Raw genomic sequence first — 14,599 nt, 5'->3', positions numbered from 1 at the left:
TTATGCCATCCTTCGACAGGTGACCCCTGTCACATACGAGTTAGACCTGGATCCCACACGTGGTACCACACAAATATATCATGTGAATCATCTAAAGAAATGGGAAGGCCCTCGTCCCGTCCTATCCGGCTCTGTTGCTCATGCTCCCCTCTCCTTTTCCCCCTGCATAGACACAGGACTAATCACACAGCAGTGTCTTGAACTTAAGAATGTTCTATATCCATTACGCCAGGTGTTTTCGTCTTCACCCGGTCGTACCACCATCACAGAACACGCCATACAAACGGTACCTGGGAAGGTGGTCCGACAAAGACCGTATAGGGTCCCCGAAGCCCGCTGGGCGGTTAAACAGAGGGAAACAGAACAAATGTTAAAGATGGGTATAATAGAACCCTCGGTGAGCGACTGGAACTCTCCGATTGTCCTCGTACCCAAACCTGACTGGTCTGTCAGGTTCTGTATTGACTTCCGTGAAGTCAACAAGATTTCCTCCTTTGACACCTATCCGTTGCCGCGTGTCGACGAGATGGTCGAACGCATAGGGAAGGCCCAGTATATCTCCACGTTAGACCTCTGTAAGGGGTATTGGCAGATACCCCTCAGAGAAGAGGACAGAAAGAAGACCGCGTTTCCCACCCCTGAGGGGTTGTACCAATTCCTAGTCCTCCCTTTCGGCCTTCATGGCGCGCCCGCTACATTCCAACAAGCAATGAACCACATATTAAGGCCCCACACCCTGTATGCGGGCACATATCTGGACGATATTGTCATTTATAGTGATAACTGGACACAACACCTGGAACACCTTCACAAGGTCATCACTTCCCTGGGGTCTTATGGGTTCACAATAAACCCCGCCAAAACCACCCTGGCAGCCCAAACGGTTAAATATCTGGGATACCTCCTGGGTAAGGGCCTAATACGACCCCAGAAAAGCAAAACCGAAGCCATCCATTCCCTCCCGTTTCCCCAGACTAGAAAAGACCTTCGTGCATTCCTGGGCCTCCTAGGCTATTACCGGAGGTTTGTACCTAACTTCTCTCAAAGGGCAGCCCCGCTCACTGACCTGTTAAAAAATCAACAAAAACCGAAACAATCCTTAAAAATCCAACGCCATCGTTGTGGCATGCTTTTTCCGATCTGAAAAACGCCCTGACATCCAGTCCCGTGCTAGTGAGTCCTGATTACTCACAACCGTTCCTGCTCCAGACAGACGCTTCGGAACAGGGACTAGGGGCGGTGCTGTCACAAAAAGACCCCTTTGGGAACGAGAAACCCATCCTCTACCTCAGCAGGAAACTATTCCCACGAGAAAAAAACTATGCCGTGGTGGAAAAAGAAGCCCTGGCAATCAAATGGGCTGTGGAAAGTCTCCGATACTACTTGGAAGGGCGGGACTTTACCATATTCACAGATCACGCCCCCCTGGAGTGGATGGCTCGGAACAAAGGACACAATGACCGGGTCCTCCGCTGGTTTCTGTCGCTCCAACCCTACCATTTCAAAACTGTACATCGGAAAGGTGTGGAAAAGGTAATGTGGATTACCTCTCCCGCTACCCCGTGTCCCCACCCTGTACAAGAAGGACAGCTAGGGGAAGGGGATGTGATATAGCCCCATGGGGCCCGAGACCCTTACTCACCCCGCCAGGATTATCACCCCTCCGATGTTCTCCCTTCCAGGGCGCGCAATCCGAAACAACCACAAAAGCGTCCGTAACAACGGGAACCCCGCCCCTCTCTCTGTTGCAGGATCCAATCCGGAGGGACGACGGACCGGAAAGACTACCCCTTGACCCCGGAAGTCCCCCCTCCTTGCTGAGGGCGGACACAGAAAAGACGGAAGACGAGAGGCAGAAGAGGTCGGAGTATCGTGGCAGGAGATTTCGACTGGAGCTGCGGCGGAAGGAGAGGACGGGAGTGGAGAAATCGAGGAGTGGTCCGAAGACTGGTGGAATCCCCCGGAGGTGGCTGAAGAGCGGCCGTCACTCGGAGGAGAGTTACGGCGGAGCGCGTGAGTACCAACTACCTTCTTAAAAGCACGCTAGGTGCCCTGTGTAAACAGTACGGCCCCTGTGTAATTACTCCCTCTATCTTAGACACACCACTTATAACGGTTAGACACCTTGTATATAGTATACAGCACCTTGCACTGTGTAAATACTGCCCCCACACGCACCTTTTCGAGCACCCCTCTTTCTTTGCCATTCCTTGTCCTTCCCCGCCCTTTTTCCTCACGATCTTTTCTACTTTCTCACCCCTGGTTATGGTTACGGTACCTGGCCTCTAGCCCCAGTAGGACTAACGGCTCCTTCTCTTTCTCTTACTGCCCTCCGAGGAGCCTTCCCGACCTCCTACAGACGTCTGCCCCAAGACCGGGAAGCCCACTGGACCCCCAACCCATACGGCAGAGGCGGAAGAAGACTGCACAACCTTTTTTTTTTTTTAGCCATATCTTGGTTTCCTCTCTTGTTGTAAGAACTGCCTTGTGTGCAATAAAAGGACAATATTGCCCACTATATCCGGCCTCCTTGCCTGCTTTTCCAGCCCGCCGACCACCCACGATCACAGTAAACCTGAAGGCCTCAGCGAACATCCAAGGTAGACGGAACAAGAGCATACCCAGGAAAATCAGGAAGAACCACCTCCTGCTGCAAATGGAATCTGGAAGAGACCTTAGGGACAAAAGCTGCGTCAAACCGCAACACCACCCTGTCATGCAAGAACTGCAAATAAGGAAAGGAAATAAGCCCCCAATTCACCCAACCTCCGAGCAGAGGTGATGGCCAACAGGAAGGCCAACTTAGCAGATAACCACTGCAAATCTGCCTCCAACAAAGGCTCAAAAGGGGACGATTGGGGACCTCGTAGAACAGTCGGCAAATCCCAAGAGGGCACAATCACAGGAGTGACAGGACGACAAAGCAGAAAACTCCGCAGGAGCTGACCCAACAAAGGAGCAACACCCTCCAAGGAGGCCTTCAAACCCCTATACGCTCGGACAGCAGCCCACTAAGTAGACAAAGTAGAAGTGGTAGGATCTTTCAAAAAACCTTCCTTTAGAAACTCAAGAATAGAGACCGGATCACCAACCACAGGATCCACACCATGAGAGGCCCACCAAGTGACAAAGGGACCCCAATCCTTACTGTAACACTTAAGGGTAGAAGGCCTACGGGAACGCTGGATATTGATGCAGCGCGACTAAAACAAACCCTTTACAAGCGTCATCCAACCCAGGAAAACTCACACACCACTTATTCATTGGTGGGGCCCATAACACCAAACACACACATTCATTCAGTTTTCCGGATAAGTGACAAGCTGACGAGCTGCAAGACAACACTGGGTACCTTATTACTATTATTTCTCTAAATAATATCTATATACATTATATACATTTAACTCTAGAGTTTTCCCGGTTTAAACATCAAGGTACTCTGTTATTTTGGGTCGATGGACCAACTAGAAGGAATCAGTTGAAAGCGATTAAGTCCAGCTCAATCATAATTAAACCTTTAACTTTCATAGATCATAACTTTATTTCTAATAACCACAGACTCAGTTTGAGTTAGCATGAAATTTTATCTAGATTCATTGAATAAGTAAAATTTATTAGACAATCTATAATAATTAATTTCACAAGTTTTTCAAGTAAAGATTCGGAAAGAAACAGAAAATACTCATTACCCTTGGCCTTAGAGCCATGATGAGAATGGTTCTCCGGAGCATGAACCGCAGATAATAGGATAGGTTCCCAAACTGACTGACTGTCCCTCTAACCTCCTCGGACATATTCCTTCCCGGGATTGAATCTTGTATCTCAGTCTTTTAACGGTCTCGTTCCTTTCTCCCATCAAAGTTTGAAGTTCAGAATTAGTCAAAGTCTTTTCAGCATCAGGGACATAAATCATCTCAACAGACAGCGTGTCGTGTTGAATAGAAAACAAGCAAGTGCCGCAACGTTATCATAAGCACCACATTTTATACCCTTTCACTAACTTGCTATACCCAGAATTGAAACTTTTTAGGTGCTGTGTTAATTTCCATTTGTCCATTGGAGGGGTGGTGATGGTTACCTCATTGTCCTCTTTGCCTAAACCAGTTCCGCAAATTATATATTCATGCATCCTTGTGACTTGTCATGTTCCACCATTTGTAACAACTGTTAATATTAATAAATGCTGCAGTCCAAATTCTTCCATCCGTTCCCATGCTCTTGTGCAAAGAATCTTGGCATCCACTCTTGTCCTAGGCCAGTGCGGCCTTGACATCTCTCACTCCAGGCATAGGCCACACTTGTGTCTGTAACTTCCGTTCTGCTCATGCGCAGGGACCATCTTGATCAACCGTGATCACATCTCTCGGCAGCGGCCATTTTCTCAGCGAGGCCTAGCAGGCCTGAACGGAACTAATGTGAAAACAACATAGTAGAAATTAGACATAGAAAATAAGCCCTTCTGTTTACCACCCACCATTCTAATGACCCGTGTTAGGTGTTACCTAGCATAAGCGACATTTAAAGCCATTTTACTTACCATCTGCATTCTTTGCCACAATATATTTAACTACACATGTAATACATGCAATTTTACTTCTATTTTCTAAAAGAAACACAAAGCTATGTTAGTTTAATTTCACATTTGTAAGTAAATTAGAATTTTGCATACGCCAGTTAGTTTTCCCGCGTGTAGTGTCTAATTAAAGGTGCATTGATTGATTAGTACATTCATTCAAACAATTAGTAAAATTAAGGCTATGGTCATTAACTTCAAAGGGGGTACAAAAATTTTGTATTTTCCCCTGCTCCATCAATTTCCACGGCCAGCAAGGAAGAACAACCCACCAAAGATTCCAATGTTAAACGTTCAAGGGCCAGACCTCCAGCTTTTTTTTCTTTTTTTTAATAAAATTTTTATTTATCATTTTAAAGCATAACAAAAAGGTAACATACAAGTCAAATTACGGTCACAGCAGAGTCAAATATTGAAACAAAGTAAGTACATTTGAGCAGTGAGATGTTAGCGACAGATTGCAACAGTTGTGGTCAATCAGGGCAGGCGGTTCATTACAGCCACGAGGTACATTTATGCAGTGGGGTTATAAGTTAGGTCACATAGGATAGAAGAACTGCTGTATTCCCTTCTCATGTGTATGGCAATATGAAGGTCATGTGCACAGACAAGCAAGTTGTGGGGCGTTGGGATAGTGACCCAGTACCTGAATGAGTAGAGAGGGTGGCGAGGAGTGCTGTATTGACTACATGGTTAGATGAGGTTATGGATGTATGTGCGTTGGCGGAGAATGCGCTGTTACTTCAGTAAGTGCAGCCGCCCATGCTATGAACGGGGCCCAAATATCCTTGGGTCGTGATGCAGTGGGCATCAGATCCCAGTACGCAGAGAGCATCTCCTGGCAGTAGGTAACGTCCCTTATCCACATGGTAACGTTGGGAGCGCTAGGTGATCCCCAATGTATTGCAATGCGGCGCTTGACTAGGAGGAGCATCATGGCTGAAAGGCGGCCAACGTCTGGAGGGGCGTCAGCTACGTGACCCAGGAGGGCTGTTAGGGGAGTGCGGGCATGTTGGAAAAAAGTCACTTTGTGAATGATATCGAACACCTTTCTCCAAAACAGTGAAATGGGGGCGCAGAGCCATGCTAAGTGTAGGAAGGAGGCCTGTGTATCTGCGCAGCGCCAGCATGTAGCATCTGGTCGCAAGCCCATTTTGTTTAGTTGCAATGGTGTGAGGTATAACCTATGCAGGTATTTGAAATGTATTAACCGCAGCTTGTTGTTGGGAGAGAGGCGTTTGAGTTGAGCACAACAGAAGGCCCACTGTTTTTAGGTGAGTCGAGGTCCAAGGACCACTGCGCCAGCGCATCAGGTGTCGTGATCGGGGTATTATGTTGTGTGGTATTACAGATGCAGGTTATCCGCTTCTTGGGCGATGGATTCGTTAGTATGTTTTCCAATGAGAGCAAGGAAGAAAGTGCAGAGGGAAATGAGCTGTGTATTTGCGGACAGTTAGCTTTGAGTTGGTGGTAGAGCAGCAGTTCCAGTTCCAGGGGGGGGTGTGTGTTCTGTCTGGATTTTGCGGCCGGGGTAAGAATTCATTGTCTGGGTACAGGTCAGTGAAAATGGATAGCCCCATCTGGCGGGCTCTTTTGTGAGATGGACTAAGCCACGCCCTATTTACAACACTAAGTTAGCACAACCGAGATCATAGTTAACAAGCAAGCTTGTCGCTTCTGCTGGGCTGCACACGACACTGTTGTTATGTGTTATTCATTTTGTAAAATGCTGACTCGACTTTGCCTTACAGGATAACAAACGGTTGTTATACATTCTTAAACCGTGAAATGTGCCCTTGGTCTGTACATCATGCAAAGAACGCGTCTGGGTCACTAGAAGGTACAGAGTGTTGTGTTTAGATTGATCGTAGACACTTGTTAGACATATCATGCATACAGCTGCCAATGTTTGAAGGACAAGCGTCTTTAATATTGCAGAACAGTTTGGTTTTACATTCATTCGAACAAGAGGAGCTGATGCATGCTGTGAGAGCTGATCCTTTGATGTGATTCTACTAAGCTGATCTATACGGTATGGGGTCCCCCCTGTTAGCCTAAGAGACCTTCTAATAGTCTAATATTAATAATGTATTAGATTATAGTGAAAGGAGTGTGGTCGTATACCACTGTCATTAATAGTATGATTGCTCCTTTCATTCTATATGGTATTGTAACAATGTTCATGATTCTGATCTTTACTGTTAGTCTGCTAGTGTTAGCCAAAGTACTGCATCTTAGGACGCGAGGTTTATAAAATAAACTCTTTAAACTTTACCGTGTCTGTATTATTCCGTTGTGGACTAATAAATAAGTACGAACAGGTATTTCAGATTCCCACCACTCCTGAGAAATATCTAAGTCGCTTGTTCTGGTTTGTCTATACATTGGGACCACCTAGCTAGATCTAGGTTAACAAATGGGATACTAAGCTAGTCGGATAAGGGGTTCTGGGTTCTGAGGGGAGTTTTCTGGTACACCACAATTCTCTGAGGTCCTGGTCTCCTGCGCATAGTTCTGTGCAAAAGCAGAATCTCTACAACATGGCGCACCTAACGTTTGGTCTTAACGTCTGAGACGCTTTAGTAGTGCTGGTTTTAGTCCACAACAACCCTCACTCTCGTTTCCGGAAAACTTGAGTGACGGTTTAACCTACCTAGGTTTAGACTAAAGGTTCTATCAAGCTTGAAAATTAAAAAGGTTATAATTTTTGAGCCCAAGTGCTACTGTGTAAATTGTTGTTCTTCTTTAGAGAGTCCTTATGGCTGTTAATATTCCCGCTCATAGTAGGGTTCCTCTGCGCGCTCATCTGAGGGCGTATGGGGTACCTGATGATGGGATGTCCGTAGTCTTTGTGGTCAGTGCTGATACCACCTACCCGTATGAGTTATTTTACTCATGGGTGACCTTTGCGGAGGTGGATACAGACGATAATTTGTTCCACGAATATACAGCCTCGGCTGTACCTGCGGCTTATACCCCATATCGGACTCTAGAAATTCCTATTACTGCCTGGCAGCATACAATTTGGTTTAATGGCGCCCTCCACCATGAGGTCGTACCGGCGAGAATGGGCCCGTTATCAATTGCGGGAGCTACATGGCCGGTACTGGCCGGATACACTCCATACCCACGCTACCTGACGGTGGGAGTGGGTGATTTAAGAACACTACACACTGCCCCGATTACGGTCCATAGGGCTTTAGTGCAGTATGTGTCACGCACAGTTCAGGTGGGTACACCTGCGGCTGCTGGACACGGGGCGGATCACCATCATGCAGTGGTGATTAGCCCTGTTATGGTTAACGCGGTTGTCGGCAAGCGCCCCCTCAGTAAGGATGAATTTCCTTACTGGCTTGCAGAAAAATTTGATCAATTAGAAGCCGTGTTTCCAAACACTACACCTGTGGATAAACACAGGATACTCACCATTACTTTGCCCAAAGACCTGGTCCCTGAGCTTGTTGATTGTGACAATTGGGGCAAGATCTTTGCTGCAACATATTCGAAGTGCTACGGCACTCCGTCTATGGCTGTACTACCCTCCGTCATCAAGAAAGTTCAAGAAAGTCATGGTGCGGAGGCAGCTATTGAGTTGGGAATGAGGCTTGTCGACAGTTTCGATGTGGTTTGTTCCATGGTAATGGGCAACCTCAAAGGAGATCCCATGCAGTTCCAAGTTGGCAATATGCTGGAGCTTCTGGCTGATGAAGACAAGCCTCGGCAGTTCGCAAAAATTATTGCGAAAGCCTATAGGATGGTTGGACGTAGTGCCTTAGGTGTGAAACCCACCATCAAAATTCCAGATGTAGTGCAACAAACTAAGGTGAGTTCGTCTACAAAAGACGAAAAGCCCAACTTTCCTAAACAAAGTTGGCGAGCCAAGAAACAAGAGAAGCAGCAACAGAAACAGGTTTCTCGTCCTGCCTCACCAGTTCAGTCGTATAGTGAACGCACTTATGATTTGCGCGATCGTACTCGTATTAAGTCACCTGATAGGTTTCAGGTTTCTGAACAACGCTCTCCTCGTTCTTCACAGGAAACATCGACTTCGCACTCTGGTGGTGGAGAGCGTGGAAGAGGAAGGGGCACTCAGGGTTGTGACCAGCCCCGCCAGACTGACGGTAAAGGCAAGCAGGAAGACGCTGCCAGACCACGTCCACCGTTTCAGAAAAAGAAAGTTGCTGCTATCTCAGCGAGATATGCCTCAGATGGTCAGGACACAGCTTCGGAACCTGACATGGGCACTAACGCTGCTAGACAGCGCGGCGGAAGTTACAGTAGTGCGGGAAGCATTGCGTCCATTTCTGGAGGCGACAGCAACTGACATTTATGTGACAGTCGAAACTGCTGATACTCGCGTAGCCCCCCCGGAAAGATTATTTGAAATAGTCCTTAATATTGAGGGTGACATACAACGCAAAATTAAAGCGGTTTTTTGGGATAATCTTACCACCACATATGATATTCTTTTGGCGGAGAAAGATTGGCCTCCGGCTTTCATTTTAGACGCCCCTAAGGGAGAGGAAGTTATACTTCCTTCCTTTGGGCACGCAGTGCCCACGGAGGAGTCTACTAGGTTGGCCGGGGAGTGGGCGCAGGTGCTTGCGCCTGCGTTGTATCGTAATCAGGTTGGCTGGGATAAATGTTCTCCCAATCACGAGATTCCATTGCGATCTGATCCCCAGCCTAAACCCCAATATCCCATGCGTCGCGAGGCTAGACCTCACGTCGCGTCAATCCTTGAGCAATTGGAATATCAGGGAGTAATTGAGACATGTGTGTCACCCATGAATAATCCTTTATTCACTGTAACGAAGCCTGACGGATCGTACCGCCTAGTTTTGGATTACCGGCATTTAAACTCACATTGCCGGACGTGTGCGGTACAGAATACTCATAGTTCGGCTCTCGTAGATAGTCTTGTGAGAAAACGTTTCAAAACTACGCTCGAATTATCCAATGGCTTTTATTGCCATAATCTGCCCCTCTTAGTTATGAGTGGACAGCATTTACCTCGGGTGGTAAACAAAAATTGTTCAAAAGGCTCCCGATGGGCTATAAAAACAGCCCTGGAGTTTTTGCCGCTCGCGTGGTCTCTCTCTTAGAGATGGTAGACCCGGAAGCATACTCGTATGTCGATGACATCTATCTGACAGACGACGAGTTGCTTCCACATCTTGCTCGTGTGGATAACATAGTGACTATGTTTGCAGACATCGGTTACAAGTTTAACTTTAAGAAGTCGCACATTGCGGAATTTACAGTGTTGTTCTTGGGGTACGAACTCAATAATGAAGGTCGAGGCTTGGCACCGCAGTTCCTTGAGAAATGAGCAAACCTTCGTATCCCTACAACACTGAAAAAACTTCAATCCTTGCTGGGTTTTCTGAATTTCGGTCGTACCCACATTCCTGATTATGCCCAGCGTATCAAGACACTTTATGCCTTGATACAACCAACTTATACCAGATCTTGCTGGCTGCCAGAGCACTCGTTGGCATTATATACTTTGCAAACTGATCTTCTTACAGCTAAATATCTAAAACCTTGTGACAATCACACCAACCTGGTCATTAGAATTGTTCCAGGCGCGGAAGGTTTCACGTACTTAACGTTCAATGAGGGTGACACAGTCCCCATTGCTTACAAATCTCATCTGTACACTTCGGCTGAGCTGCGATTTTCCACTGTTGAAAAAGTTTTGACAGCAGTTCAGATGGCGATCCTGAAAGAACGAGCGCTATCACAAGGAAAGCGCATGCTGGTGGTAACACCGTTTCCTGCTCTTGAAGCAGTCACTAAAGCTAGTGTACCAAATTCTAAGGCTTTGCATCCAACGTGGATACAATGGGCGACCTCCTTAGCTTCGCCTGACGTCGAATACATCTTTGACGCAGCGTTGCAGACTCAGGAGAGTTTGGAGTATGAATTCGTTCATCCAGCTCCACAGTCATTGCGCCCTATCGAGGAATACCATTGTGTCATATACACTGACGGGTCTGCGCAACCCGCAACTGGATCAAGGCACGCTTATTCAGCGGCTTGCGCAATTGTAGTCGGTACTTTCGTGAATGGAGAGTTCAAATCTGATGCAGTGCATACGCAGTCATTGGGTGATTGTACCGCGCAACTGGCGGAGCTACGTGATCTGGTGCTTGCACTTGAGTTTGCTGATCACAGAGTCACTACTCTTATAGTGAGTGACTCTTACTACTGTGTTCAATCATACAACGGCAATATACTTTTTTGGATTATGAATGGATTTTGTGACTCCAAAGGATGCTCAGTAAAGCATAAAACAATTTGGGCTCGAGTGTCAGAACTCAAAGGGAGTTTACCACTTGTGGATGTAATTCACACTCTTGGTCACCAACGAGTTGGTGTCCATGCTGTCGGTAACAGTTTGGCTGACGAGGCAGCTAAAACAGCAGTGGCGACATATTTAGTAGCAGCAGTTACAAGATCAAAATCTAAGATTGATGCAGACATTTTAGCAGCTATTGCTGCTTCTGAGACAGGGACAAACTTCCCTAGAGGTTTCCCTTCACGATACCATTATCACTTAAGTCCTGATAACGTCCCGTTAGTGAGGATTAACGACGTTGGTGATAGATTGATTCCCAACGCGGACTGCAGACCAAATCTGATAACAGCTGCCCACGAAGGTGTTGCGTCTGCGCATGCTGGAGTGTCAGCAACTGTCTCTCTTTTGCAGCAACGTTACTGGTGGTACGGTTTGTATAAACAAGCGCGGGCTTATGTACTTAATTGTGACATTTGCCAGCAGATCAAACCTTCTTCTGTTGCGCGTCCACCTCCAACGCAGCTGCATATATCTAATCAACCACTAGCGTGTGTTTATTTAGATCACTGCGGTCCTTTTACCTCTGATACTGCGTACAAGTACATCTTGGTTGCAGTAGATTCGTGCACACGTTTTCTGTGGGTATGGCCACAAAGGAGTGCTGATGCCAGGACTGTCATCAAAGCATTGTGTGTCTTTATAGGGAGTTTTGCGTGTGGTACCCTTCACTCTGATCAGGGCCCGGCGTTCGCCTCTAAGGCTTACAAAGAGGCTATGAGAAGTTTGGGGGTCAAAGTCAAATTTTCGTCTCCATACCGGCCTGAGGGCAATAGTGTTGTGGAACGGATGAACCGTGACCTAAAGCAATCGTTGACAGCCAAGGTGTTAGGTACAGGCCGGAACTGGCTTGCCCACTTGTATGACGTCCAACGTGCACTTAATAATCTCCCTAGAAGGTCTCTGGGTGGGAGGACCCCTTACACGATGCTCTTTGGAGTGAGAATATTTGTTCCGGACCTTGATGGTCTAGACATGGCGGCGGCTGCCGCACCTTTTGACCTCGATGACCACTGTGCTGTATTGCAGAATCTACAAGAAGCAAGAGACACTCTGATAAAAGAACACGTGCCCTCTACATCAGAAGAAGCAGTCCTGATTCCGGTGGTCGGCTGGCTGCCTCGAGTTGGTGATCTGGTCCGTGAGAAGGTGGAGAACAAGAAGGAGTTTGGCCCCTCTTATCGTGCACCAGTCCCGGTGCTTGGAGTAGTGGGTACACGTACAGTTGTTTTACCACCACTTCCTGGTCGCAAGGAGAAAAGGTACATTTCAATTGAAAATGTCAAGCTACACAGGGTGGCCGATTCTCCATAGTATGACACCTTCGGTTTCCTGCCCTTCAATGCTGAGAAACTCTGTTGTGTTGCCACCCTCTATCATCGTGCCTGAAGTTTCCATTGAGATGACTACAGTTAATAGTCCGCCACCTACTGATGGTGGTTTGCCCGCTGATCCTGAGTATGCTTATCCTAAAGAAGTTGCTTTGCCCCTTTTAAGTACAACACCACTTGCCCGGTCCCAGTCTTCCTTTGAAACTGAATCATTGACTTCCACTGTCCCTTCCAAAAGCTCTATATTTTTTGCCTGGTTCAAGAGACATTTTTTGGTTGCACCTTGGACTTACATCTGGTTGGTGCTGATTTGTATTTTTTTATTCATGACAATTGGCTTTGTGGTAGTGTTTTTCAGACTTATCAATGGACACTACCTGAATGAACGTTCTACAATTCAATTAATTGATGGAACTTTGGCCCCCCATTCCTCATCACACATCATGAAAAGAGACCAGACGTTTGTGAACATCACCGCCTGGCCTGTACGTGATGGGATTGCTTGGGATGCGGTGAACTTTCAAATTCATGGTCCCACCGAAGTGATTAATGTGCCAACTGTTTTTCGTGTTTCTATGGGTGATGTAGTTAAACAAAACATCCGCTCAGATGATTGGGATGTACAAGCAATAGAAGCACTGTTTTCTGATTTAAAATATTATGCTGCATTTGATGCTGAAGATCTGTATTTAAATACTGCAAACTATGAGGAGCAGTTTTGTTTTCAACATTATGGCACACATTTCCTACACAGAGCAAATACTTTCAGACATTTTGTTAATTTCACACAATGGGAACATTGTCCTGTCCCTATGCCTGGCAGCTCTGCCAATCTATTGAAAAAATTCACATACTTTTCGGATTTTAGTGTGTCAACCCCTGAATCTTTTTACTTTAAGGTAGCGGAAGAACCCTCTTCTAAAGTCAGACTGACACACACAAAATTAATATATTCCAAAGCCTTTATGGAGAAATTGGCTATTGGAGGTTATGACGTATGGAAAGCTACTATCGATCTTAAATCGGTTTGGGGAACTAAACCGTGGCAGGTACAAGGAACAGAAGCTTTGCATCGTGCCTAACCATATTTTATTTTTAAATTCATCTATTTTTCAGACAACCTGTTTTGGATTGGCTATATCTAAAAAATTAATTTCCCCCTCGATCCCTGATTTGGGTGCTTATCCTGGTTGGGAAAAACACTCAGATCTGTCCCTTACTAGGTTGCAGTCGCTTGTTTCCAATGACACCTGCAACATTGAATCCTGAGGGTTGGTTGGTATGGCAAACAAGCTCAGATTCCTGTCAACGTCGATTTCTAGATTTGGCCCCGGGGTATACACAACTTAGGGTTGACCCTCGTTTCACATCTTCACACACGGTAACTACCTACTCTGTAGGTAAGTTATGTCAGTCATGGCTGCAACATTCCACCTGAACTTCAGTTAAACTTCATTTGTCACGTTTAAATGAAAAAATAGATTTGAATGATTTCTTAAAGGGTCCTGTTAATGGTAGATCTAAACGATGGGCTTATGATATTTACAATGAAGTTTGGAAGTTGTCGCAAATTGAGGCTGCTTCTAGAATACGTGCTATTGACCAGGCCAATATGGAAAAAGTAGTGGCTGTGATAGATAATAGTATTAATACGTTGTCTTCTAGAATTTATACATTAGATAATATTGTTTCTTCTGTCGTAGACATTGTGCAAGATGATGTATCTGTGTTGTATCATGGTCAAAATCAATTGCGTTCAATTATGCAGTTTGCATGGACATTGCAAACGTTAAAGGCAGGGAAAGTCCCTTGGGATTACATGAATATTTCCTCGTTGTTCCTTCCGTTTAATTTGACTGACAAACAGCAGTTCATGTCCATGAAAGATGCTACTTATGCATTGCTGCACATTGAAAAGTTAGAACCTTTACCTTTTTCTGTAGCTGAGTTAAATTCAGCCGTGTGGTTAGTTCACAGATTAGTAACTTTACCGTTCAGTTTATTCAAGTTTAGTTCGTGCATGAAACACTATGCTATCGGCAGATACGAACAACTTGGTGATGCGTTTCTGCATGAAGTTTGGTCACTTCCGTTCACTTACAGATGCGTGAGGGATGGCAAGGAAGTTTACTTAAAGGGTGAAGAATGCAATTCCGCTCCTGATCACTTTGTTGTTTGCAGACATATACAATTACATGGCGCTTGCAATATACACGCTCCTAATTTAGCTTGTGTCCTAAAGGGGATTCCAATGCCAGTTATAACGTCTTCTTTTAAGCTGCTTGCCAACGGTAGTTATTTGCGTTTAAATAGTGAAGCTTGCTGTGGGATGCT

The 14,599-nt window shown here is 45.9% G+C and overlaps 1 protein-coding gene and 1 long non-coding RNA gene across 8 annotated transcripts in view; one reads left to right on the top strand and one right to left on the bottom strand.

Annotated features, from left to right (window-relative positions):
* LOC146801961 (uncharacterized) overlaps positions 1-12,194 on the top strand; it is a 55,488-nt gene extending 43,294 nt beyond the window's left edge. Inside the window, exons 7-8 of one of the 7 annotated variants that reach the window (XR_014967673.1) lie at positions 1,752-2,013; positions 2,341-2,517. Coding sequence is in view for 6 of the 7 variants with exons in the window: in XM_085621486.1 (XP_085477612.1) it covers positions 1,752-2,013; positions 2,290-2,477 (450 nt within the window). In the remaining variant the exon portion in view is untranslated. Of the gene's footprint in view, positions 1-1,751; positions 2,014-2,289; positions 2,583-11,963 lie in introns of those variants that run through there. The other 6 variants (XM_085621490.1, XM_085621488.1, XM_085621489.1 and 3 more) reach the window with 6 other exon arrangements.
* Positions 3,565-14,599, bottom strand: part of LOC146801960 (uncharacterized) — a 31,508-nt gene continuing 20,473 nt past the window's right edge. Inside the window, exon 2 of the long non-coding RNA XR_014967675.1 lies at positions 3,565-4,410. This is a non-coding gene — a long non-coding RNA (uncharacterized LOC146801960). The remainder of the gene's footprint in view (positions 4,411-14,599) is intronic.

The sequence above is a fragment of the Triturus cristatus genome, chromosome 8 (assembly GCF_964204655.1).
Source record: "Triturus cristatus chromosome 8, aTriCri1.1, whole genome shotgun sequence".
NCBI classification, from domain to species: Eukaryota; Metazoa; Chordata; class Amphibia; order Caudata; family Salamandridae; genus Triturus; species Triturus cristatus.
Note: the sequence above shows the minus strand (reverse complement) of the source record. Positions and strands in the feature narration are given on the sequence as shown.